The sequence below is a fragment of the Gadus morhua genome, chromosome 8, assembly GCF_902167405.1.
Source record: "Gadus morhua chromosome 8, gadMor3.0, whole genome shotgun sequence".
In the NCBI taxonomy this organism is placed as follows: domain Eukaryota; kingdom Metazoa; phylum Chordata; class Actinopteri; order Gadiformes; family Gadidae; genus Gadus; species Gadus morhua.
The window spans coordinates 27,065,548-27,092,299 of NC_044055.1; the positions used below are offsets into that span (position 1 = coordinate 27,065,548).

The following is a 26,752-nucleotide window of genomic DNA, read 5'->3' on the forward strand; positions in this document are numbered from 1 at the left end:
CACACACACACACACACACACACACACACACACACACACACACACACACACACACACACACACACACACACACACACACACCAGCAGTGCAGGGCAATACATTTGACCTTTCAGATTCCTCAGTTCAATTCATTTATTTTCAACCTCACTTTTTACTACAGCACTCAACACATTTTATGCAGGAAATGCATTTTCTAGTTATTATATAGATCTCCGGGAGTCCGCATATGGCCAAAATCACTTCGTCTCCATGCTGCTGTTCATGCTGGACTGCAGGGAGTGAACGCTGATTGGCTGTTATAGATACATCCCTCAGGGAGTGAACGCTGATTGGCATTGTGGGAGTTGTCGTCTTCAATCCGCAAGCGCCAAAATGTCACTGTCTGCCTTTTCTCGGTCAAGAAGGTACAAAATTTGAAATTTATGTTACGATTTACAACAACTTAATATTTGACCCACAATTAATACAAATTCATTTTTCCACCGGTGAAGTATTCCTTTAAAGATACGTAGTGAAATATAGTGTTGTTTGTAAAGAAAGGAGTTAAATGTTTGTTTACAAGTTTTATTTGAAATGCAAGACTTAATTTCTCTTCAACAGTACCATTTTTTTTACTTTTTGTACAAAGAGGTATCAGGTAATATGAAATACAGTAAACAATAGTTATATAACATATACATTTAATATATACTTCAATCGTACTTCAAGTGTGACGATCCAGGCAAACATACTTATGTCCTTTACTCAGTAACTGATTTCCTTCAAGTCAAAATAAAAATATCCACCCTACTTCTAACAACATTCTGCTTTAAATAGTTACTGTTATCTTAAACTGTTATCTTTTACCTAGTATAAAACACAATTAAGCATCAAAAGTAAAAGTATGCATCCTTTATGTTAATCTCTTAGCTATAATACATTAACCTAGGGTTGAACTAAGAGTTTTGCTAGTCAAAGCCTGGATGATATCCTGTTGTCGTCAATTTCAAACTGAAAAGTTAAAATATTGAACATGTGAAAAAAGCTTTTAGTCAACTAATTTTCAGCACTCTTAGTTACTTACTCTTAGCCTTAAAATTTGTCAAGTTAAGAGTTGTACTTTAGTCATCACTTAAATACAAATCCTCAAGTTATTTCGAATCACTTTGATGAACACTTAAAAAATTATCAGACACGGGTACCATAATAACATGGTACCCTATTTAATATAGGGATATCGCTATATGATATTAATATGATATATTAATATGAATATCGCTATATGATATTAAGGATAATATTGTTTGTTTGTGCCACCGACTGCTTTAAAATATAATTAAATAATAGCCATCAACAAATCCTTAAGAAATAATTTAATGCAACAGTGTGCAGCAGTAAGTTAAGTTATTTTAATGTTTTGAAGATATGAATCAGCTCTTACACTTAAAACGGTAAGAAGATCCTCTGAGAATTATTCTGCGCATGTGACCTGTAACAAATGAACCAAGTTAGCCTATCTATCCATCAACCTTAACCAAACCAACTAAACAACATGAACCTTATGAAAGCTAACCTAGCTACGAGTGAACCTTGCTGATCGAGCTTACCTAATGAACAAAGCCGACCTAGCTCCCTAATGATCCAAGTTAACCAAGATACTAGTTAACCCAGCTAATCAACTAGGACGACTTATGTAAACTTAGCTAACCTAACAATACTCGGACATTCATGGGAATGGGGCAGCTAAAAAAAAAGGTCCACCAATTGTTTCATTACCAAAGATTTAGTGCTGCATTGGTTCATTGTTCTGGAGGAGCCAAACCTCGACATGACTGTTACGTTCTAAACCTGACATCTTGGAGAGTTTGTATTTGTCCCATATGTGCATGGTTGTGGTCTTGGTTCCAATTCTGGTGGTGGTTGTGGGCTTGTCCAGGTCTAGAAAGCTTAATGAAGGCGTATGGGTCGACAGGAGTGGCAGCAGGCCTTGCTATAGTACCAGTGGCTGCACAGGTTGACCTTGAGAGCTAGGGTACAGTTGGTGGTGGGTCGGTCCTGGCAGCTCTCGTCTGGGGACCAAGAGGACATTTCAGCTCATTAGCTTAGGTCGTACTGGGATATTTACGTCCTCTGCAGATATTACATTCAATATAAGGGCAGGAAGAAATGTTGAATATTGAATGTTGCCAATGAAACTATTTAAAAGGACAGCACAATATGTAATGTTCCTGGTGTGGTCACGAAACACAAAAACTTATGAAAGGGGACTTGTACTTTGACCCCCGTTGCAATGTAATTGTAAGCATTTGAACTGTCCCAACATGTGAAAGAGACTACTCATTGTAAGGGCCACACTCTAGACCTGGTTATCACAAAGGGCCTCAATGTTTCTGATCTCTCTGTGACTGATCCTTCCTTGTCTGACCACTTTTGTGTTTTCTTTAATATATCTTTTATTCCCAACATACAGACAAAATCAAATACTGTCAAAAAACGGTATATCAATGAAGAATCGTATGTACTTTTTAGAATGGCCATCTCCTTACTACCACCTCTCAACCCATGTTCTGCTGATGATCTTGTAGAAAACTTTAATTTGAAAATCTTGAAAGTCATGGATGTCATTGCACCTTACAAGGTTAAAACGATTTCTGGAAAGCAAAAGGCACCCTGGAGAAAAGCTGCTTCTGTAACAGCACAGAAAAAAGAATGCAGGAAGGTTGAACGCATCTGGCGTAAAACAAAACTTCATATTCACCATGATATCTACAAAGAGAGCCTCCGTGCCTACAATTCAGACTTAAAAAGTGCTAGAGAAACATTTTTCTCTATCATTAAATCCAATAATAATAATGCAAAAACCCTATTTGCAACTGTTGACAGACTGACCAACCCCCCAACACAAATCCCACCTGATCTCCATTCCACGCAGAAATGCAATGAGTTTGCAGCTTTTTATACTGATAAAATTGAAGGCATCAGACGCGCCATCAATATCTCCACTTCAAACAAAAATGTTGGACTACCACCCTGTTCAGGCAAAAGTAACGTGGCAGGGATGGCATGCTTTAATGTTATTGACTCTAAAACTCTTGTGGAAACTGTTACACAACTAAAGCCATCCACCTGTTGCCTTGATTCTTTACCTACCAACCTCTTTAAGAATGTTTTTGACTGCCTAGCAATAGACATATTGCAGATAGTTAACAACTCTCTCCAGTCAGGCAACTTCCCAAAAGCCCTGAAAACTGCAGTTATTAAACCCCTTTTAAAAAAGCGGAGCCTAGATACCTCTATTATTAACAACTACAGACCAATATAAAATCTGCCCTTCATAAGTAAAATCATTGAGAAAGTTGTCCTCCAGCAACTTAATCACTTCCTGGCATCAACTGGTTGTTATGACACCTTCCAATCAGGATTTCAATCCCTGCACAGCACTGAGACCGCCCTCATTAAAGTTGTAAACGACATCCGTCTTAACACAGACTCTGGCAAAACCTCAATACTAATGCTACTAGACCTCAGTGCTGCATTCGACACTGTAGACCATACAATACTTTTGGACAGGTTAGAAAACTGGGTGGGGCTTTCAGGCACAGTCTTAAATTGGTTCAGATCCTACCTACAAAATTGGAACTACTTTGTTTCCATCGGCGACTTTGTATCAGAATCTACCAACGTGATGTGTGGAGTCCCACAAGGTTCGATCTTAGGACCCTCTTTATTCAACATCTACATGCTCCCACTAGGGCAAATCATGCATAATAACAATATTGACCATCATTGCTATGCTGATGACACGCAAATCTATGTATCGCTATCACCAAATGACTATCGGCCCATAGATCTGCTGTGCCAGTGCATTGAGCAAGTGAAAGACTGGATGTGCCGAAATTTCCTTCAGCTAAATGAGGATAAAACAGAGATAATTGTATTTGGTGCTAAAACGGAAAGGCTTAAAGTAACCCAACACCTTCACTCTCTGTCCCTGAAAACCTCAATCAAAGCCAGAAACCTAGGGGTTATCATGGATTCTGATTTACATTTCGAAAGTCACATCAAATCAGTTACAAAATCTGCATATTATCACCTTAAAAATGTAGCAAGACTTAGAGGGCTCATGTCCACCGAAGACTTACAAAAACTTGTACATGCCTTTATCACTAGTAAGCTTGATTACTGCAATGGTCTCCTTACAGGTCTCCCAAAACAAACTCTAAGGAAGCTTCAGCTTGTTCAGAATGCTGCTGCTAGAGTTTTAACAAACACCAACAAATTTGAACATATTACACCAATTCTTAAATCGTTACATTGGCTTCCTGTAGGTCAGAGAATTGATTTTAAAATCATGTTGCTAACCTATAAATCCCTACATGGTTTAGGCCCAAAATATTTAACTGATATGCTTCCACTACATAAGCTTTCTAGAACACTAAGATCTTCTGAGACCAATCTGTTAATTATCCCCAGAGTAAAAACGAAACATGGGAAAGCAGGATTTAGTTACTATGCAACAATTAGCTGGAATAAACTCCCTGAGGATTTAAGACTTGCCCCAACTCTGAGCACCTTCAAAACAAGATTGAAGACTTTTATGTTTGCTTTAGCTTTCTGCTCCTGAGTTTGTATTTGTATAAGGGTTAGAGTCCTGAGTTTTGTTTGTATTTGTATAAGGGTTAGAGTCCTGAGTTTGTTTGTATTTGTATAAGGGTTAGAGTCCTGAGTTTGTAGAGTTTGTCAATGTTGATACGTGTACCTCTATTTTACTAAAATGCCATTTTAACTTTCCCTTTATTTTCTATTTTTCAATTTAATTTTCTCACTTTCTTGCACTTTTTACTAAAAAGCCTTTTTAACTTTCTTTTTTACTCATTTCTTTGCATATGTTTTCTTTTACTTATCTATTATTTTATTTTATTGTATAACAATGTTTATATGTGAAGCACTTTGAGTCTGCCTTGTGTATGAAAAGTGCTATATAAATAAAGTTGCCTTGCCTTGCCTTGCCTAAGCATACAGGTGTTCTCCAGGGGATCATAGTACAATGGACGTCAGTGATCTCAGGTTGTCTTACCTGGGGGTTCTGTGGGGCAGGGTTGGAGGGCACAGGTCTGTTTGGCCACAGGTTTGGTCATGGGGTCGCAGCCCCTCACCAGTTCCCTTCCCTGGTAACATTTCACGTCCCGCATCCGGACGCCCACCCCGCACGTCTTGGTGCACTGTCCCAGAAATGACAAATCAAAATTTGAACAAAGAAAAAACACATCCAATTTAAACACTATTTAGGTTCAAAGGACACAATGCATCCAATGAAAACACGGTGCAGAGTCCAGGAACCAAACTGAAGTATGACTGCGCTACTATAAGATCCTAAGGCTTTTCTCAGTGCTGCAGTAAAGGGGCACTAATGCAAAATAATGCAGTTTCAAAATTAAAGCAATCACGTTAAGAAGCAGTGGGGGATTAAGGTGGTCAGTGGCCCCTAGGCTACTATTTGTGTGGGCCCCCTTACTGATCACACAGAAAAAATAAAATGAAGTGCCATGTATAAAAGCATTGAGACGCCCTTTAGAAAAACAGCACTGCAACAGAAGCAAGTATGAATTTGCAATAGCAACTGCGACCAATAATCACAACATCCTTACAGAGAAAAAAATGTACGTGTCTCAAATAAAACAAAGCCATACAAAAATCATTCACTTATTTCGCTCAACAATCAAATTTTTTTAAGAAATGTTGTCGCTATGCTATCTAGTAGTCGTGACAGATTATTTACAATAAAACTGACTTTATGAACCTGGCCACATGACATGGTCAACACATCTACCCAATCAGCTGCCAATTTTGTTAATGATTCTTGTTAAGGGACAATAGGGGTCACGTTTTTATTTTATTTTAAGAAAAAATTAAAATAGTCTGGCAAATCCAGGGCCCCTTGCACACCCGGGCCCCTAGGCAGCAGCCTAGGCAAGCCTGTGTGTTAATCCGCGTCTGGGTATGTGCCATTGAAAAAGTATTCACTCCTTATTACAATAAATCACTTAGCTTTGCGCGTGTGCATAGGTTCACTACAATATGGCTATTACTGACCGGCTGTTGCTAGCGTTCCAATTAAGCATGGGGAAGATGACAGAAGTTATGGTACTTCATCTAAATTGGGTAATAAACCCAGAAAGGTCCGGAAACTCTGGGGAACATTGAGCTTATGAGTTGGTCTTACCTCCGACCAAGGAGTAGTGTACCATTTGAAACATGGCCTCTCAAAACAGGTGTCCTCCTCCTCCGGCTTCTCGCTGTCGTTGCACGCCTCGTCTTCAAACATCTGGAACTTTCCGCTTGTGATGCCGGCGCAAAGCACCACGCGTCTCTTCACCCCACGACCACATGTTGTGTTACACTGAGAGATGAAGAGAGAGAGAGAGAGAGAGAGAGAGAGAGAGAGAGAGAGAGAGAGAGAGAGAGAGAGAAATTGTACACTATCCATCATCGGTAACACTTTTTTGAAGTTGTCTACCTAAGAGTGAATTGACACTGTCATAACTATGACATGACACTGTCATGACCTTGTCATAAACGTTATGAACCGGCGGGTGTCTGTTGTTGTTTTTTCCGCTCGCAATTTATTATATGTGCTTGCAAAGCGCACCCTGCCGGGAGGTTTCTCTGTGTCCAGCACCATAAGGGTGTATATAGTACATTTGTGCACAGTAATGAGCAGGGGAAATACGGAGAGATTGAACATACAAGTATAATCTTTAAAACAATTATTTACATTTATTTAACAAAAAATATATATTATATCAACAACCACCCTATACAGTAAAATCACATAACACAAATACTACAACAATCGAAAAGGTCTGTGCCTCCAACCAATGCATCTTCCCACTTCCTCCCCTCTCCCCATCACAAAGGTTGTAGTAGGACGGTAAAGAGGGCTACCTCTATTGAACAAGTTTTGGGGCTCTAGAGTCAATAATGCCGAAGCTACTGAAATTGTTTCTAAAAGAAATGTAGGAGATTTTTGCTAAAAATAAATTCCTTAAAAATAATTAGAGATATATTTTTCAAAGCTAAAGGTTGGAGTAAGACCATAAAGAGCCGATTCCTACATGGAAAACGTTTTGGGGCTCTAGTCAATAATTAGCCTGGTCCTACCAGACTCTCGTACTTCATTTCATTTTCACAGAGACCTCTGGACCCACTCAATTGACTGACGTTAACTCACTTGAAGGCGGGTGTCTGTTGAAGTCTAAAACTATTGGATCTGCCCAGTGCCACTCTGGACCTGCCATAACCAATCGCTAACGCTTGGCCGGGAATCACGTTGCACGCAGGCTGTAAACAAACCAAACACCGTGCGTTAAGATGTCCGTCAACGAGACCTGACTTTAACGTTATTGTTCTCAGCCACTCCCTGTTTTCTGATTGGACGCACAAAATTTGAACGGAGAAAACCCAATAACATACCGCAGACCCAGAAGTAGTACTGAAGGGAAATTAAAATTGAGCGATAGTACTGAGGCGGGCGGAGCCAGGCTAGTCAATAATGGCAACGCTATTGAAATTGTTCCTAAATAAAAAATCCTTTAAAATAAGAAAAGATATATTTTTCAAAACTAAAGGTTGTAACAGGACCATAAAGAAGCCATGCCTCTATGAAACGAGTTTTGGGGCTCTAGAGTCAATAATTGCGACGCTATTGAAATTTTACCATTGTGGTCGTTTTCAAGTTTGCACTTTGCAGACGGTCCCTAAGCTCGCAGCTGAAAGCCTACAGCTCATAGAAGCCAATGCAATTCACTGTTCGGTAAAGACGGCTTGTTTGGATGAAAACAATGTTGTAGCTAGTTCTCAAGGTTACTGTAGTGTTAATGGGTTTATAGGACACAGGATGTGATGTCGCCTCCTGGTGGTTAGGCGGGGGAGGTTGTAAACAGGCACTTGAATAAAGTCATGCTTCAAGAGCACACCCTGGAAACCTCTCTCCCCACTTATTTCCGAGTTACAATTACCTAACTCTACAGTTACTATATTTAGCTAGAGGTGTCAATTGTGTCACAACGATTTTTCACTGATGATCTATTGAACCGCAAACTCAGAATCTGCCAGTTTATTTTCCAATTTTGCAGAATTTCCTCTCCGTTTATATGTTTTACTCACAGGTATGTGAATTGACCTGGATATGAAGTGTCCGGGGAGCAAAATAACATTTCTTTCTAAGGAGAAGACGGAGCTCTCCTCTCCTCTCAGTTTAAATAGTTTACTCAGGTGGGTAAATTGACCTTGATATGAAGCGTCCGTAATAACATTCGTTTTTTAAAGAGATAAGACTGAGCTCTCCTCTACTCTCCGTGTGTGTGTGTGAAGTGTGTGAATTGACCTGGATATGAAGTGTAAACCCAGCGGACGGAATCTCATATTATTTTGCCTAGCGCAAAATAATATAAGATTCGTATTTTAAAGAGAAAAGCTCTTTAAAACACGTGCATGTAGAGGAAACACTGCTTATGGTAGGGCGGGGTTTAAGCCGTAAGGCGATAGCCACGGTGGCTAAGTAGGAATGGGGACCTCAGCCCGACACAGTGTAGCCTGCTAATAAATCCAAGGAAAAAGAAGAATGCGCACAATGAATAAAGCGCAACAATGTAGGACGTCCAAGATGGACGGAAAACTTTTGCGCAACATTTTCATCAATAAACGAAGCTTTCGCTGTTGTCCAGAAATACCTCGCAGGTAATGTGTTTGTTTGTTATTATCCCCTGTCGCACGGAAGTGCGATTCTGTCGCCCAATCAACAGACGGCGTGTGTAGCTCGAATTTGCCACCAGCACCCTTTCAGGTGTCTCAGTACCCGAGCAGAGGAGCAGGCCTACTTCAAAACGAGTATGGCTTAATACGGTTCAGTCCGGGTCACGCCCAATTTTGACAGTGAAAAACTCGATCCGTCCCGTACCTTTGCTCACCGAACCGACCCGCCGATGGAAATGCGCCACTAGATGCTCAGTGACACTTTTCTTTTGGCTCATGCGGCGCGGGTATGAATGTTTTATCTGTTCTATATGTAATATCAATGCTGGTCATATTTACGCTTGTGGGAATGCAGCAAATTGCATTAATTATATATTTATTTTCATATTTTTTGGTTGAATATATATTTCTATATATTAGCGGCCTGCGCTAACCTCACTGAAGAGGGGAATGCTGACCTATGTATGGGGTGCTAGATGCTCAGTGACACTTTTCTTTTTGCTCATGCAGATCTAAACAGCCAGCCTCCATTGTGGTCCAGTCCTTCTTCCGCACAGCGCATACCAATTTATTCGTTACACTCTCATAATGGTGTCATGACAAACAGTCTATCCTTCATGATTTCTTAATGACAGAACAAAACCAGTTTTCTGAAATATCCTGTCGCACATCTATCTGAAAGTGCTAGAATTGGTCTTTAACTTTCCAAATCTTATAATAATCATTATGTCATAATTTCATGAATACAAAAAGAGGTGCATTTTCTGTTTGTCAAGTTGATATGACAGAGACATCCTCTGGTAATTCCATCCTGGTTAATGTCAATTTGTCATTATAAAGACATCCCAAACAAATGTAATGTCAACTTGTCATGACCAAGATAATTTCTGGTAATGTCACTTTTATTAATGTCAACTTGTCATGATCAAGACAACTTCTGGTAGTGTCACTTTGATGAATGTGAACTTGTCATGACCAAGACAACTTCTGGTAATATCACTTTGATTATTGTCAACTAGTCATAATCAAGACAACCCAAACAATGTAAACTTGTCATAACAACAACCAAATGATACTTAATGACCGAAGTCATGAACGTTTATGACATGTTCATAACGTTTCAAATAAAGTGATAACCAATCATCTCTGGTGCAACACAAAGTATCCGAACTGCTGTTCCTGATAAAAATGGACTCATTTGAGAGTTTTATCAAAAGAGGTGATTAGCTCCAACTCAAATAAATAATTCTGATGAAAATATGAATAATGAAACACTCTAATCATAAATATAGCAGCTAATAGATCAAATAAATGTGATATTTTACACAAACACATTTTTATTCCCTTTATTTCATTTATTGATCCCCTTAGAGAGAAATTCAGTTTTAAGCTACTCTAGCAATTGGAAAAGCCAGAGACTAGGAGAGGGCCCAGAGAGCCTCCGTACCAGAGAAAGCGTGCAGTGAGGTGTGCAGAAAAGGCCTCCGGTATTTTGCAGGAAATGCCTCAGATGCACAAAAGGTAGACAGTTGGGGCATTTAATCCTACTTGTCTAGTTTTGCATCAGATTGATACAACCCTATGTATGAGAAGCCATCATCCTCACCCTGTCCCAGTCCTGGTCGAGCCAGTGAGGTCTGCAATCCCTCTCCCCACAAGGGTGCACTGCAAGGGGCTTGTCTTCCTGGGAGCACTGGGCCTCGGGCACCACGCGACCCTGCGGAGTCTTGCAGTACACGTGGCGGGTCATCCTGCCTTGACCACACGACCCTGAACACTGGAGGACAAAAATACTTAACACTAGTACACACAACATGGTAACATGTGGTTGTTAAACCAAACATGGTAACATGCGGCTGTTACACCAAACATGGTAACATGGCTGTTACAGCAGACATCTGGTAACATGGCTGCTACACCAGACCTCTGGTAACATGGCTGCTACACCAGACCTCTGGTAACGTGGCAGTTACACCGGACATCTGGTAATAACCGTTTCAGTGACACCAAAAATCTAGTACATGTGTATCTGTTAAGCCAAACACCAACAAACATGGTTTCAGATAATTCAGGTTAAATTACATTTTAACTTAATAGTCAGCAGCAGACACTAATGAAATGCTCGACTTCCAGGCTTCCTCAAGGATTTTCTTAAAAGTACTTACGGGTCCCCATTCAGACATGGTCCACTGACGCTCACAGGGCGGTCCTGTGCAGTTCTTGGTGTGGGGGGGTTTGGTCGTGGGGTCGCATGTTCCGTCCTCGTAAGAACAACGGACCTCTCGGTCGACTTTGGCCCGGTGGCCACACTTGGCGGGACACTGGACCAAAACCAAAGAAAAACACCAGTCACCACTTGGCTGATTGTACAGTACCTGCTAAGGTCTACTGCTAGTAGTAGGGTTAGGTTTAATGGTTTGATTGGTGAAGGAATAGTGGTAGGGATAGGTTAATATTAGGGCTATTATAAGGCTATGTTTATAGTGGTATGATTAGGTTCTATTTCATGTAGGCTACGCCGTCTAGGCTTCGACTTATGGGCTTGTCGCGTCCGCGTGATTACGCGCACTGACATTTTCAACTATGCACCAATCAACTTGGGCACCGCCCACATTTCCCAGGGTACCATGTATATAATGCGGCACATACCGCCGCTCTTCCTCCCTTTTCTTTCAGCATTGTACTGATCAACAGCATGACTTCTAAGCTTCAAGAACCCTTGGCAGCGGCGTTGACGAGGCGACAGACCAACGGCCCTTTTCAGGGCCACTTCCTTAAGATCTGGGCCCTTTTCAGGGCCTCATTGTGCTTCCTGTCCCGCTTCCCTGGCGCCGGAAGACGGGCACCTGGCATGTTTCAGATGCCTCGGCGCTGAACACAGGGCGAGTGCTTTCGCACCCTGTCTTCCTCTCGGCGGGCTACCCAGTGCCCCCTGTTCCCACCTGTTCAGCAGGCCTTCACTGACTTCAAGAACATGGAGTGGTGGGCTGATACTCAGGCGAGGTGGATCCCTCCCCTGGCAGCTCTTCTCTGTCAGGGCGCCGGATGGCGTCCTAACGAGAAGCCGCTGCCCCCCGACCGCCTCCAGAAGCAGATAGCAGATATCGGTCGAACGGACAGAGTGTTCGTCTGTGCCTCACAATCTGCGGCGGCGGTCAACAACCTTGCCCTGCTCTCCTCTGACCTGGTCTCCTTGATGGCTGGCAGGTAGGCTTACGGCCCGGAGGAAGCCGCAAGATGGCTGGCAGTTTCCCGCTTCTCCAGCGCCATCCTCCAGCTATGCCAGCCGATAGCCGCTTCGGCCGGCCGGCATATGGCCTGGAAGACCATGATCCAAAGGGCCATATGGCTCTTCCACACTGCGGTGCCCGAACGAGAGCGGGCCAGCCTCCAGGGCCCATTAGCTCCGGATGGACTATTTGGGCCCCGGTTCGGGGAGATTCTCAGGGGCTCCTCCCACCAGCAGGCCTCAAAGAAGCCGGGTCGAGCCCGGTCCCAACGCTCCAGGGGGTTGCCTCCAACCCCGATGCCGCAGCCCCCGCCGCAGCAGCCGCCGCAGCAGCCGCCGCAGCAGCCGCAGCCGGGGAGAGCAGCACAGCCGAGCCAGAAGCACCTCAAGCTGGCTCCCAGTTTTTCTTTCCATAATAAAGACTGTTTGGCCGAACGGCAGTACATACTTCCTAGAGAGCGATATTCCTTAGGCAAACTGCATCCAACACATGTTGTGCATTCCTCTAGGCTGCATCTTTCCCCCCTCAGTCTGGTGGCTGTAGGGCCCCGGTTCGGGGAGATTCTCACGGGCTCCTCCCACCAGCAGGCTTCAAAGAAGCGGGGTCGAGCCCGGTCCCAACGCTCCAGGGGGCTGCCTCCAACCCTGATGCCGCAGCCCCCGCCGCAGCCGCCGCCGCAGCAGCCGCCGCAAGAGCCGCAGCCGGGAAGAGCAGCACAGCCGAGCCAGAAGCACCTCAAGCTGGCTCCCAGTTTTTCTTTTCATAATAAAGACTGTTTGGCCGAACGGCAGTACATACTTCCTAGAGAGCGATATTCCTTAGGCAAACTGCATCCAATACTTGTTGTGCATTCCGCTAGGCTGCATCTTTCCCCCCTCAGTCTGGTGGCTGTAGGGTGCCGGCCGGACGGCGTGTTTACATAATCTCTGGTTCACCTGCTTCATATAAGCGGCGTCCCTTTGAGCTTTGTGGGCAGACTGGAGACTCGTTACACAAGCCCATAGATACGGACGCTTGTATCCAGTCTCCTAGTTCCCCACATTACCCCCTCTATCTCCCTCCTACAGTCTGTGGAAGGTGAGAAGACGGGTCTGCATGTTGTGGTCACAGCTAGCGGACAACGCTGCAATCCTAGCGCGGCGGCTAGACAACTCGTTGCTCGTTCATCGGGCACGAGTGCAGCTGCTAGACGTCTCGCTGCCTGTTCAGCGGACATAAGCGCGACGTCTAGACAGCTCGCTGCGTGTACAGCGACTGACTCTGTAACGTCTACCACCCAGCGGCAAGCACGGCTCTGGCAGCAGAGGTGGCCCGTCTCTTGGAGAAAGGGGCCATCACTACCGTTTCCCACGGTTCACACCTAGGGTTTTACTCCCGCTACTGCCTGGTTTCCAAGAAGTCAGGGGAGAAGAGACTTATTCTAGATCTTTGCATGTTCAACAAATTTGTTGCCGTGAGGAAATTCAGAATTTTCACTATCAGAGCGCTGCTCTGAAGAAGAAGCTGCAAGAAGGGACACCATGACGGTGATAAACCATCTCTCCCCTTCCTGGGTTTTGCCATCAACTGGGAAAAGAACTCCCAGCTCCCCAGCCGGCAGATAGTCTACTTTGGGCTTTGCCTAGATTCAGCCACCATGACAGTGATGCTCTCGCCTCCTTGACGAGACGCCATCCTGTTGGCACTCTGCAGCTTTCGCGTTCGCAGAAAGTTGACCGCACTGTCCACCGTGCGCCTGTTAGGGCGGATGGCAGCTGCCCGTCCCGTGGTTCCCCTGGGTCTGCTCTTTATGCACAGACTCCATCGATGGTTTACTCGCCAACGGTTGGACCCCATGCGACACAAGCTCAGGGTGCTCCTCGTACCCCGTTCGGTGTCACCAGACCTGGAATATTCAGAAACCCTCCCCGCCCTTCTCAGGGGTGTTCCCCTGGGCAGAGTGACGTCCTACGTAGTGGTCTTCACAGACGCCTCGTTGACGGGTTTGGGAGGAACGTGCCTCTCACACTCAGTCGGAGGCGAGTGGCTCACGCACACAGCACACATAAATGTGTTGGAAACCGCCACTGTGAGGAAAGTGCTGTTGCATTTCTTTCACCTGGTATGTAGCCGCCGCGTTCTGATCAGGACAGACAGCGTGTCGGTGGCGGCATACATAAACAGACAGGGGGGAGTGCGCTCCTCTACTCTCCACCAAAAGGCGGTCGAGCTCTGGCTTTGGGCTCATCAGTATCTCCTCAGTCTAAGAGCCCTGCATATCGCGGGCGCCCAGAACTTCGGGGCGGACCTCATGTCTCCCGGCGGTCCTCGCCAAGACGAGTGGCGGTTACATCCCGACATTGTCAGACTGATCTGGCAGAGGTTCGGGACGGCTCAGGTTGACCTGTTCGCGTCCAGGGAGAACACACACTGCAGGTGGTGGTTCTCTCTCACCTCGGGATCTTCCCCCGTTAGGGGTAGATGCGTTGGCACACACACCTTGGCCGCGGGCTCTCTTGTATGCATTTCCCCCACTCCAGCTGATCCTTCCTATTCTGGAACGGGTCAGACAGGAGAGATTGTCCCTCATTATAGTGGCTCCGGAGAACCGCTCAGCTCTGTGGTTTCCAGAGCTAGCGGCGCTCTCTTGGACGGCGCCGTGGCCAGTACCGTTCAGATTGGATGCGCTTTCACAGGCTCACGGGACAGTGCACCCGCCCACCCGATGTTTCGGGACGGCTGTTGGTTTGGCTCCTGAGAGGTTCATCCTGCAGGGCAAAGGTTTGCCTGAAGCACTTATCAACACTATCCAGAGTGCTCTTGCACCTTCTACTTCTTCCCTCTATGCGGCAAAGTGGGGCGCATTCTCTAATTGGTGTGACAGGAACCACGCTGTCCCATCTCAATGCGAGGTGGGAAGCGTGCTTGCGTTTCTGAAGTACTTATTGGAGAAAGGTTTGGCCTTCTCCACTATCAAGGTCTATGTGGCAGCCGTTTCGGCTGGCCAAGCAGGCTGTGATGGTAGACTGATCTTCAGCCATCCACTGGTCAAGAGATTCTTGTGTGGGGCTAGACGTGTTAGGCCTGTTTCGCGCGTGCCTACACCACGCTGGGATCTCCCCACTGTGTTGCGGGGGTTTTCCAGGGACCCTTTCGAGCCTCTGTCTCAGGCCCTTTGGATGCCCTGTCCTTTAAGACGGGGCTCTTATTGGCTTTGGGTTCTGCCAAGCGGCCCAGTGAGTTAGTCAGCCCAAGCTGCTTGTTGCTTAACGAGGACAGCTCCTTTGTGCTGCTCAGACCTAATCCTGCATTCCTCCCAAAGAATATTAAAAGTTCTTTCCGGTCGAGAGATATTGTGCTTAAGGCTTTTCTCCCCCCATCTCATTCTAGTGAGGTGGAGGCGGAGTTGCATCTCCTGTGCCCGGTGCGGGCGCTGGTTATGTACGTGAAATGCTCGGCCGCATTCTGCTCCACACAACAGTTGTTTGTGTGTTATAGCGACACTGGCAGAGGCCGTGTTCTCTCCAAACAGCGTTTTTCTCGCTGGATATAATAATGAATAATATAATAATACATTTAATTTAGAGGCGCCTTTCAAGACACCCAAGGTCACCTTACAGAGCATATAGTCATCATACATTTTTTTAAAAAACAAGACATTGTGGAAAACATAAATAAATAAACATAAGCAATAATAAATAAATAAAACAAAAACAAGACAAAACAAAACAAAAAAACAATCAAAACAGTGATCAGTTAGACGTTGTGTGCGAGTTTGAACAGGTGAGTTTTGAGTTGTGACTTGAAGGTTGTAATGGTGTCTGACTGTTTTATGTGTGGGGGGAGGGAGTTCCAGAGCCTGGGTGCTGAACAGCTGAATGACCGGGCACCCATTGTAGTGAGTCGTGATGTGGGGATACATAGTAGTCCAGCAGAGGTTGAGCGGAGGGAGCGGGAGGGAGTGTATTCTTGGAGGAGGTCGCAGAGATAACTGGGGGCTAGGTTGTGGAGAGCTTTGTAGGTGAGGAGTAGGGTTTTGTATTGGATGCGGTAGTGTACTGGGAGCCAGTGAAGTTGAATGAGGACAGGGGTGATGTGGTCAGATGATTTGGTGCGGGTGATGATCCGGGCGGCTGAGTTCTGAATGATCTGCAGTCTGTTGATGAGTTTGGTGGGGAGTCCGGTGAGGAGGGCGTTGCAATAGTCTATGCCTGATGTGACAAATGAGTGAACTAGGATTTCAGTGCTGGATTGGGTCAGTGATGGGCGGAGTCTGGCGATGTTGCGGAGGTGGAAGAATGCAGTCCGGGTGATGTTGTGAATATGGGGTGCGAATGAGAGGGTGTTGTCCAGGATGACGCCGAGGCTCTTGACTTTGGAGGAGAAGGGTACTGGGAATCCATCGATAATTATGAGTGGAGCTGGGGTGTGTTGTGATTTAGTGAGGGTGGATTTGGATCCGATGAGCAGGGCCTCGGTCTTGTTTCCATTGAGTTTCAGGAAGTTCCAGCTCAACCAGCTCCGGATCTCTTCCAGGCACGTGATGAGGGAGGTAGGGGGGATGGCAGCGGTGGGTTTGGTGGAGATGTAGACCTGTGTGTCGTCAGCGTAGCAGTGAAAATGGACCCCATGGTGACGGAGGAGTGTGCCCAGCGGGAGGAGGTAAGTGGTGAAGAGGAGTGGACCCAAGACTGACCCCTGGGGGACACCCAGTGAGACACCTGAACACCCAGATTTGTGGTTGCTTAGTTGAACAAATTGTTGACGGCCGGTGAGGTAGGATGTAAACCAGGAGAGTGCAGCACCAGTGATCCCAATACCAGCTAGGCGGTCCAGGAGCAGAGGGTGGGAGATCGTGTCGAATGCTGCGCTGAGATCGAGGAGGATGAGAATGGTGAGTAATCCAGAGTCGGCTGCAAGGAGGAGGTCGTTGGTGATTTTGACTAGGGCTGTTTCAGTGCTGTGTTTTGGACGGAAGCCAGATTGGAACGGTTCATGGAGATTGTTAGTGTCGAGGGGGGACTGTAGTTGTGCGGCAACCACCCTTTCAAGTGTTTTGGAGATGAAAGGGAGATTGGAGATGGGCCGGTAATGGTTAAGGTCAGTTGGGTCAGCACCAGGTTTATGTGAGGGTGTGTGCTTAGCCTACTCTGGGCAGGGCTTAGCGCCACCGTTGGGCGTTAAAGCTCACTCGACACGGGGCGTGGCCGCTTCAATGGCTCTACTCAGAGGCGTTTCGGTGGAAAACATCTGTGCGGCTGCGTCTTGGTCTTCCCCCAGTTCCTTTGTCTGTTTTTTAGTTAGACATGTCAAGGGGCTCACTCGGCCACTCTGTGTTGGAGTCCAGGGCCCCTTCTACGGCTTAAGAATATAGGCATGTTCTTTTTGGGGCATCGTCAATATCCTCTCGCCAGCTGGCGAGTTGGATTTGACTGCCAGTATTTTTCTCCCGCCCTTTGTCAAATGAAAAATGTACTAGAGGGGTACCTATTGGCTCGCCAGTTGACGAGTTGGATTTGTCTGCCAGTATAGCACTCCCTTTGTCAGTTTTTACATGTTAGACATGTCCAGGGGCTCACTCGGCCACTCTGTTTTGGAGTCCGGGGCCCCTTCTACGGCTTCAGAATATAGGCATGTTCTTTTTGCGGCATCGTCAATATCCTCTCGCCAGCTGGCGAGTTGGATTTGACTGCCAGTATTTTTCTCCCGCCCTTTGTCAAATGAAAAATGTACTAGAGGGGTTCCTATTGGCTCGCCAGTTGACGAGTTGGATTTGTCTGCCAGGATAGCATTCCGCCGTCTTTTCAAATAAGAAACGGACGAGAGAAGTTCCTCATTGGAAAGTTGGGACTCCATAGCTCCGCCCCCAGTGGTAGCGGACCTAATGGAAACCGTATTACGCTGGTTTTTCTTTTCCTTCTCATGGATTCCATGAAGCACAGATTGAGCCATAGTTTTTACAGACTCACTTTTTTCTTTTGATCTTCGCCTTGCTTGATCTAGGAGGAATTCTTTTTTTATTAAGCAGTTGTGTTTTGCACATCCTTGGCTTTTTTTAGTCTGATGTGCCCTGGTGACTTAAGATTTTGACTGGGGTCCGACAATGTTGAAAATTAGCCTGCTGCCTAACACTGGCACATTTACAGAAATGTTGATCAATTTGCACTGTCCTTTAAATAAATAAATAAATGAAAATTAAATTAAATGAAATTGTTTGGGCTCCGCTCGCAGCTTTCGCCTTAGCCCATAAGGCAAACCCTAGACGGCGTAGACCTACATGAAATAGAACGATAGTTATGATATTATAAATCTAGTTCTATGATTGTAGGCGTAGCCGTCTAGTTTCCCACCTGCTGTACCCTCCAAATGCTGAAAGAATAGCGTGGAGGATGAGAGGCGGAATGCGCCGCATTATATACAAAGTGCCGTGGGAAATGTGGGCGGTGCCGACGTTGATTGGTGCATAGTTGACATTTTCAGTGAGCGCAATGCTTCTGCACAGTTTGTCTGAGGCGCAAATTGCAGGTAACAATGTTACCTGCAACTTTCAATTTATATCTTTGTGAAACAAATATGCAAATTTCCAGGACAACAAACATACAGCATATGGTGATTTATCAACCAATTATACAAAAGGTGGCTTAAATCCAGCGATCTGATTGGTTCCTAACTGTTGTATAATGAGCGTATACATAACTGCTATGACGCCCAATCATTTTGTGAAAGTTTGCATATCACTCCGCGCCTGGAAGTAGAAACAGTTACAAAGTAAAAAATATGTATGAGGGTGTAAATGTTGTTACTCCGGGAGTGAGCAAGGCGATGGAGAGACTAACGAAAGCTTAGGCACACAGCGAGTGAACTGCTCCATAGGATAAATTGCCCGCTAAAGTGTGTTGCATAGCGACCGTCGTGCATTTTGAAGGCAGCCAGGAGGGACTACTTTTTTGTATTCTTTAATAAAACAGCTACTTTGACTTTCTTGTTTTTTTTTTAAATGTAGTGTGTCTATGACTTTCGTTTTGCCATAATAGTAACCGTTGTATAAAAGCAATAGATCACTTCAGTCAGTGGTATGCGCTCATTATACCACTGTGAAGGGGGTCGGCGGCCCTCCGCTGCGCGTCGGGGCCGGACAACGCCCCTTAACAGTGGTATAATGAGAATATACCACAGCCTGTCGTGATCTATTGCTTAATTATACAACGGGGGACCTAAATCCAGCGATCTGATTGGTTCCCAACTGTTGTATAATGAGCGTATACATAACTGCTATGACGCCCGATCATTTTGTGAAAGTTTGCATATCACTCCGCGCCTGGAAGTAGGAACAGTTACAAAGTAAAACATATGTTGGATGATGGAGAGCGTGTAAATGTTGTTACTCCGGGAGTGAGCAAGGCGATGGAGAGACTAACGAAAGCTTAGGCACACGGCGAGTGAACTGCTCCATAGGATAAATTGCCGGCGAACCGCTCTATCGGAGCCTTCTCTCGGAGGGACGCTAAAGTGTGTTGCATAGCGACCGTCGATGCCTAGCGGCAGCCAGGAGGGACTACTTTTTTGTATTCTTCAATTAAACGGCTATTTTGACTTTCTTGGTTTCTTTTTAAATGTAGTGTGTCTATGACTTTCGTTTCGCCATAACAGTAACCGTTGTATAAAAGCAATAGATCACTTCAGTCAGTGGCATGTGCTCATTATACCACTGTGAAGGGGGTCGCCGGCCCTCCGCTGCGCGTCGGGGCCGGACAACGCCCCTTAACAGTGGTATAATGAGCACATACCACAGCCTGTCGTGATCTATTGCTTAACTATACAACCCAATCTGTTGATAATAGATGGCAAAATAAAAACCCACCATCTTTTTTTTACCTCTAACTGGTGAACACAACTCCAGTGTTGTATTATGCCGCTTTTCCACTGCATGGTACCAGCTCGACACGACTCGACTCGACTCGACTCAGCTCGCATTTTTTGCGTTTCCACCGCGAAAACATGGTATCTGGTACCTGAAGTGGCTGCTTTTTCTAGTACCCCCTCGCTCTAGGTTCCAAGCGGCTGAGCCGATGCTAAAAGGTGACGTCGGCAGACGGCCGGCCACTGATTGGCCAGAGAGTGTGACGAAGTCACGAGAGCGACATGGCAACCAAGCTGGTAACAGCCATAGCAGCGCCGCAGCCAACATATTCCACTTCTTCAACTTCTTCAACATGCCAGCTAATAATATGTTATCGATGTCCTCCATTGTTGTTATGTGGGTTCTGTCCATGTGTGGGTTGCGTAGGTGTTGTTTGCGTCGCGTACAAAAATACGTCACGGCCCTTTCGCACAGCCGACCCCGCCCACGTCCAGGAGGTACTATTTGCGGTGGAAAACGACCCGTGCTGCTAAACTTTTCAAAAGTAAACAACAAGATTTCAGTTGTTGCAACATCTAGGTGGATGATACATTGCTGTCGCTCTCTGTAACCATGTATCTAGGTTGGGTTGCAGACCCCAGGTTGTCTAGCTTACATGCTGCTGGGGCTAGAGATAAAACTAGGGCTTGTAGTTGGTGGTGGGATTAGGTTAGTGTTTGGACTGGGGCTAAAACTAGGGCTACTAGTTGGTGGTCAGATTAGGTTAGTGATGGGGCTAGGGCAAGTGGTAGAGCTAGAACGAGGGGTAGAGGAATGGTATTAATAATAGTATAGTATTAGTAGTAGGGTTAGGTTTAGTATTAGTATTAGTAATTGGGTTCGGGTTAGGGTTAGGGTTAGGGTAAAGGTTAGGGTTAGGGTTAGTATTAGTAATAAGGTTTGGGTTAGGGTTAAGGTTAGGGTTAGGGTAATTATTAGCAATTGGGTTAGGGTAAGTATTAATAATAGGGTTTGGGTTAGGATTAAGGTTAGGTTTAGTATTAGTAATAGGGTTAGGGTTAGTATTAGTAATAAGGTTTGGGTTAGGGTTAAGGTTAGGGCTAGGGTTTGTCCTTGGGAGACCGCTGTACCTCTGCCCATTCTGCCACCTCCCACTGTGCCCCACAGGCAGGGCTCTTGCAAGGCCGTCTCTCCGGGGGTCTTTCCAGCTCAGCGAGGGTGCAGAGATCGCTGTACACAGAGCTGTCCAGCCCAGGGGACAGCATCCTCCAGCATCGAACCAGCCGGAACTGGAAGCCCTCGCCACACGTTCGCGAACACTCACTCCAGGTGCTGGCCTCCCATCTGGACACACAGGAAGTACCACTCAGTACAGGGAGACAGGCAGACAGACAGAAAGACACCTAGATAGACTAACAGGGAGACAGGGAGACAAGCAGAACTAAAGGCCGGGAGGTAGAAAGACAGACAGAGAGAGCAACAGATAAATGTAGACCAACATGCAGCAGGCCTCGACATTAACGTTTGCCCGCTTGCCCGGGGCAACCAAAAGTCATATTTGGGCAAGTTGAGATTGATTTCTGGTTGCCCGAACGGGCAAGTGGATTTTGGGTGGATGTTAATATAAAGGCTATTTATTCAAATGTTTTTAGAAACTGCAGAACAACCTTTTTTGCCGCAAAATAACACAAAATATAAGTATTTGCAATTGATCAGCGCGCCGTCTTCTCTTCTCTCGGAAAGCAAGTTAACAGACACGCATCGCTTCAGTGCGAATATAGCCCCGCCTTCTGTCACTCGCAGTGCGTTCTCTGGCCGTGATTCGAAGGTGTTACCTAGGGTTGCCAACTTTAAGAAATTAAAATAAGGGACGCTCACCACGGGCCCGAATCCTGTGGGGCGGGGCGCCCGCAGCAGTGGTATGTTTTATTTTGTGCTGGTGTTTTTAGTAAAGGGTTGATCAAGAAAGCAATTAGTCATACTTGAAGCTTGAAATGCTTTATTATCATAAAACATTCTCTTATAAAGTGCAGTCAATTAAATCTTGAATGAAATCTCTTTGTGTGGCGTGTGCAGCAATGAACTTTTAAAATATAAACTAAATAAACTGAGAACTTCATGTTACTTTTTAAGTGCATAACTATAGGGACTCTCTTTGAACATTTTTACAAAAAAAAAACAGTACAAATAAACAACAAAAACACTTATGTAAAAAAAGAAAGTGCAAAACATTACTCCTTCCCTCAACATTACTCCTCCCCTCAAAACTGTTACTTCTTTTTCCAGGTGTACTTCTTGTTACTCCTTGCAGCACTGAGTAACTCTTTGTCTTTCAAAGCGCTGTTGTAAAACTCTGAACAGGACTGCTCAAAGTTGAGAGTGATCAGCAGCTCACTTCTCATGAGCTCTGTGGAGCACCTATTCCTGCAGTCACTCCATTTGTTGGCCATTCTGGAGAAGATCCTTTCCACACATCCAGTGGATGCTGGGATGCTCAGGATGTGTCTGGTGATAGACAGCATGTTTGGCAGGTCAGCTACTCGAAAGAGAGCCACCAACCTGGCAGCCACACCTTTGGACTTCCATTCATCTTCAGCATCTTCTTTGAGCCTCTTCAGAATGGGTTTTGCTGTGGAGCATTCATCATAAAGTTCATCCATGTTGACTTTATGGATGACGTTGAGCTTGGTGGTCACCCTCTCAATGTCAGTAAAGGTCATGGTGCCATGGTGCAGAGAGAGAGGTTGCAGTGAGAACAACCAGTAGTCTTCCGAAAAGTTGAACCATTTCTCAACATATGAGAGTGCTGTGTTGAGGAATACAGTAAAATCTGCCCTTGCCATGTCAGCATCAAGTGGAAGGAGACGCTGCAGCTTCAATTTAGTTAAGTAGCCATAGAACTGTTAATCTCGTCTCTGTGTGAGCTTTTGCTTGAAGTTTTCCATGATGGAATATAACTCAACACAGGTGGTTTCATCACTCTCCAGCTTCTTTACAACTTCCTCAAAGAGAGAGAGGATATTATTGCAGAAAAGAAGGTAAACCTCCACAATGTCTCCATCTTCCTCAGTTGAGTCCTCACTGAAATTTAACAATGCTCGAAGTTGTTTGGGACACTCCTCCCCCCAGGCTGATGAAGTACGATTTCAGTGCAATCCAGGTTTGCATTAGCCGGGTGATGGCTGGATTAAGGGAGAGCCACCTGGTTGTGACATGTCGCAGAATTTCCTGGAACGCAACATCACAAAACCTACAAAACTCTTTGAGTGATTCTCTTCGTTTGGCAGATGTGGAAAAGAAGGCATAGACCTTCAGCACAACATTTTCCACATCTACAGTGAGCTGGTCAAGAGCATGCTTCACTGAGTTGTGCAAAATATGGGCATGGCAGTTTCCTTGCAGCAGATCTTTTTATTACTTCTTCCAGTTGGTGAAGACAGAGTCTTGAATTCCATAATTCACATTTGTGTTGTCTGCAGTGCACTAAATGCTGTCACATGATCCAACGATAAGCCAAATTTGTCAAGCGACTGCTCTGTGAGAGCTACAATCCCAGCAGCGGACTCCTCTGCATTTTCAATGAAATCCAGCATTTTGTTGGTGACCCCGCATTCTGGACTGAAGTATTGAACAGCAAGGGGGAACATCTTCCTGTTGCCTTTATTTGATGCATCTGTCTGAATGGAAAATGGGAGGGGTTTATCTGATGTTAGGGCCTTAAGAACATCAGCCACTGCCTTTGGAGCAAGTACATCTTTAACCACTGCCTCTGCCTTTGTTCTCCCTATACATTTCTTTTACAATTTTTGAATCCAGGAGAATCTTTTGATTCAGTTTATGTGCACAGTCAACACTGTTGTAGCTGAGGTTGTGTCTGACTGTGTGGTACACCTGTGTCACCTCAGCTGCGGTAATATAGAGAGGAAGAGTGGGATGACATATTGTTGATTAAATTGAACATTTGTCTGCTGCCTGTCTTGGAACTCGAAAAGAAGTCAGGTCATCCAAACAGTTAATCCACACTAATAATATAATTGATGTAATGATCACTGAACACTGCATTCCTCAAAAATATAAAAATTGTGACACAGAATACACAGAAAGCTCTACAAACATTTTTAATCTAGGAAATGTATGTATATTAAAGAATAAAGGTTTTCTTTTAACAAATGTATTTTTTTATTTATTAACTGTTAATCCATTAGTATGATTTGTTCTTTAAATGGCCATATATAATATTTATATACTTCTGTACATTAAATAAATGGTCGTTCATTCGACTTTTAAAACTCAACATCCTAAACAATCAATCAAACCACAACAGTTTACTAAAATAGGCTCTGCCCATGCACTGCGATGTTCTGGCAAAAGCACAACCAGATAGGAAATCAATCACAACATAATGTCCCATACCGTATCAACCTCAGGAGATGATTGTGGTATGAAGAACTGTGACACTGACGCTTGGGTCTTCTGTGATCTTTCGTGTCTGCAGTGTTGCTCTCCTGTTGCATGCTGTCTGATGTCAGACAGCCCACCGTGCGCCACTGAAAACACTCGTCGACATATTTTACAACTTGCCTTGTAAACATCTCCATTGACGCTGTCCAGCCAAGGATGTGCGTCTTCCCACTCACGTCCGTACTTCGGCAAGCGTTTACGCTTTTGAGGACGTGGTGGAGTACCGGGTGTAGTGGGCATTTTTAAAAGGCGCGGGTTTTGTGAGCAGCGCCGGTGTGTGGTGTCTGTCGCTAGGCAACCGTGACCACCAAACGCATGCGCAGACACACAGATGACCGGAGCGGGTCTTGCGTAGATCCCGCCGCGACAATTTCGCTGACCGTAGTATTCCCTGTGTTTTGTTTTGATCATTATTGTTAGATTTAGTATTTGTGTGTGTGACAGACATGTGTATTGGACATTTATGGAAATACGGAACAAATTGCGTCCCGTATTGGTTCAATACGGGACGCAACATTTAATTGCCAAATAAGGGACGATTCCGTATTTTACGGGACGGTTGGCAACCCTAGTGTTACCTAAAGGTTAGCCAACAAAGCTAGCATCGCAAGTGCAGCGCCTCTGCGAACGGTTTAGGTAGAAGGAAAATGGAGTAGTGATGGAGGAGTGCAGTTTGGAAGTACTTTGGATTGAGGCAAATTACCAAGGAAAGTCATATGCAAGAACACGGTTTTGGGTTTCATAACTGTGCACATGCACAGCAATAGCGATCTTTTTCACGAAATTGGACCCTCACAAACTATATATTACATGAAAGCTGAGCCTCCACTTATTCCAACAGTCCAAACCATATCATTCTGTGACTAAAACTCAACTAATAACAACCTAAGAAGAAACGTCCCCTTTTCTTTTAACAACCAAAAATGAAGTTACCTTTGTGATTTTTGTCCACAAAGTTGATTCTGGTCGAATAAAACCACCATAAACAGATAACCCAGTGTCTGGGACAAATCTTGCAACTAAACATGGTATTTTCAATCAATGAATAAGAGAAGGTTTCTTAGGAAATAGGTAAATTGCCTTCAATCAGAAAACATATTCTTCAGCGCAATTTAGTGGCCATGTTTATTTGTGTTTGGCTTGGTGCATTCGAATATATTTGCCCTGAAATTTAAATAGAGGTGTCAAGTGTCAAAATTGTAAGATATCTACCTTTATTTGTGTCTCATAGTAAGACATCGCTCCAAAATGACCAACTGATAATTATTTCAGGTGGAAATGTTATCTTCCACTTATGCTGTGTTCCATGACTTTATTCACTTTAACCAAGTATCATCCCGATGGAATATTTCACTTGCACAACAATCTTTCTTTTGGCACAAAGATGACATTATAGCCCTTGCAATTGTGGAGATAAACTCTATTTACTTTGGGTAAGTTCTTTCCTGAAAAAATAATTTCCCCTGATATCGAAAATGGTATAGAATATCGATATTTTTCCAGGTATAGTGTCAAAGTTAGAAAATCCAGTATCGTGACTGACAACACTACTAGAAACGCGATTGTGATTATTCAGTTAGAGCTACAAGAAACTTGAAAGTTAAAAAAAGACATATCTTTGCTACTACCTCTGACATTTAGTTAAGTACATTTGCATGAAATCATGCAGGTCTACATATAACTTGGCGATAGCTTCAATAGGTTGGAACGGTGGACTAAAATCACTTGATGGCACGATGTGACCGCTCGATGAATAAGTAAACAAAGGGAAGTTTGTTATATTTTAAACACAACATGTGTGGAAGCTAACATTCAGCTTCAGTCTGAGCTAGGATGATTTTTCTGAGCCCCCCCAAAACCAGGCCGAGTGCCTGGCAAAAAGAGGCCTGTTCATGATTCTGATTATAATTTGGGCAAGTGAACATCACATTCGGGCAAGTTGAACCTGACCTGTACTTGCCCGATGGGCAAGTGCTTTTGAAACCTTAATGTCAACCCCTGATGCAGGCAGGCAGGCAGGTAGAACATTCAAGGAGACAGGCAGGCAGGAAGACAGACCGGGGTTGACATTCCCTGGCGATGCAGAAGTCGTGGACGGGTTGGGGTCGGGTCACTGCGTCGCAGTAAACGTCATCCACCTCTGTACCGTCGTACCGCACACACATGGCTAATGCCCTGCTAACACCTACACACAAACACACACACACAAACACACACAGACACACACACACACAAACACGCACACACACACACATTATGTGGATTGTGTAGCAGTTGGACTGCATTTAAATAGATTGCATTTATACAGTGCTAACCAGTGGCCACTCAAAGCACTTTTACAATTCGGCCTAACATTCAACCATTCCCTCACCAACAATGGTGTCAACCACGCAGGGCGACAGCCAGCTACATCAGAAGCAGTTAGGGTAAGGTGTCTTGCTCAGGGACAACTCGACACTGTAGGAGGAGCCCGGGATCGAACTAGCA

General features: G+C 44.9%; 1 protein-coding gene across 1 annotated transcript in view; it reads right to left on the minus strand.

Moving 5' to 3' along the window:
- Positions 1–203: 203 nt before the first annotated feature.
- Positions 204–26,752, minus strand: part of ttc16 (tetratricopeptide repeat domain 16) — a 56,499-nt gene continuing 29,950 nt past the window's right edge. The window contains exons 14-20 of the mRNA XM_030364542.1: positions 26,324–26,450; positions 20,935–21,148; positions 10,900–11,055; positions 10,341–10,511; positions 6,204–6,380; positions 5,058–5,202; positions 204–2,049 (exon numbers count right to left, since the gene is read on the minus strand). Coding sequence (XP_030220402.1) covers positions 1,928–2,049; positions 5,058–5,202; positions 6,204–6,380; positions 10,341–10,511; positions 10,900–11,055; positions 20,935–21,148; positions 26,324–26,450 — 1,112 coding nt within the window. The 3' untranslated portion in view covers positions 204–1,927. The remainder of the gene's footprint in view (positions 2,050–5,057; positions 5,203–6,203; positions 6,381–10,340; positions 10,512–10,899; positions 11,056–20,934; positions 21,149–26,323; positions 26,451–26,752) is intronic.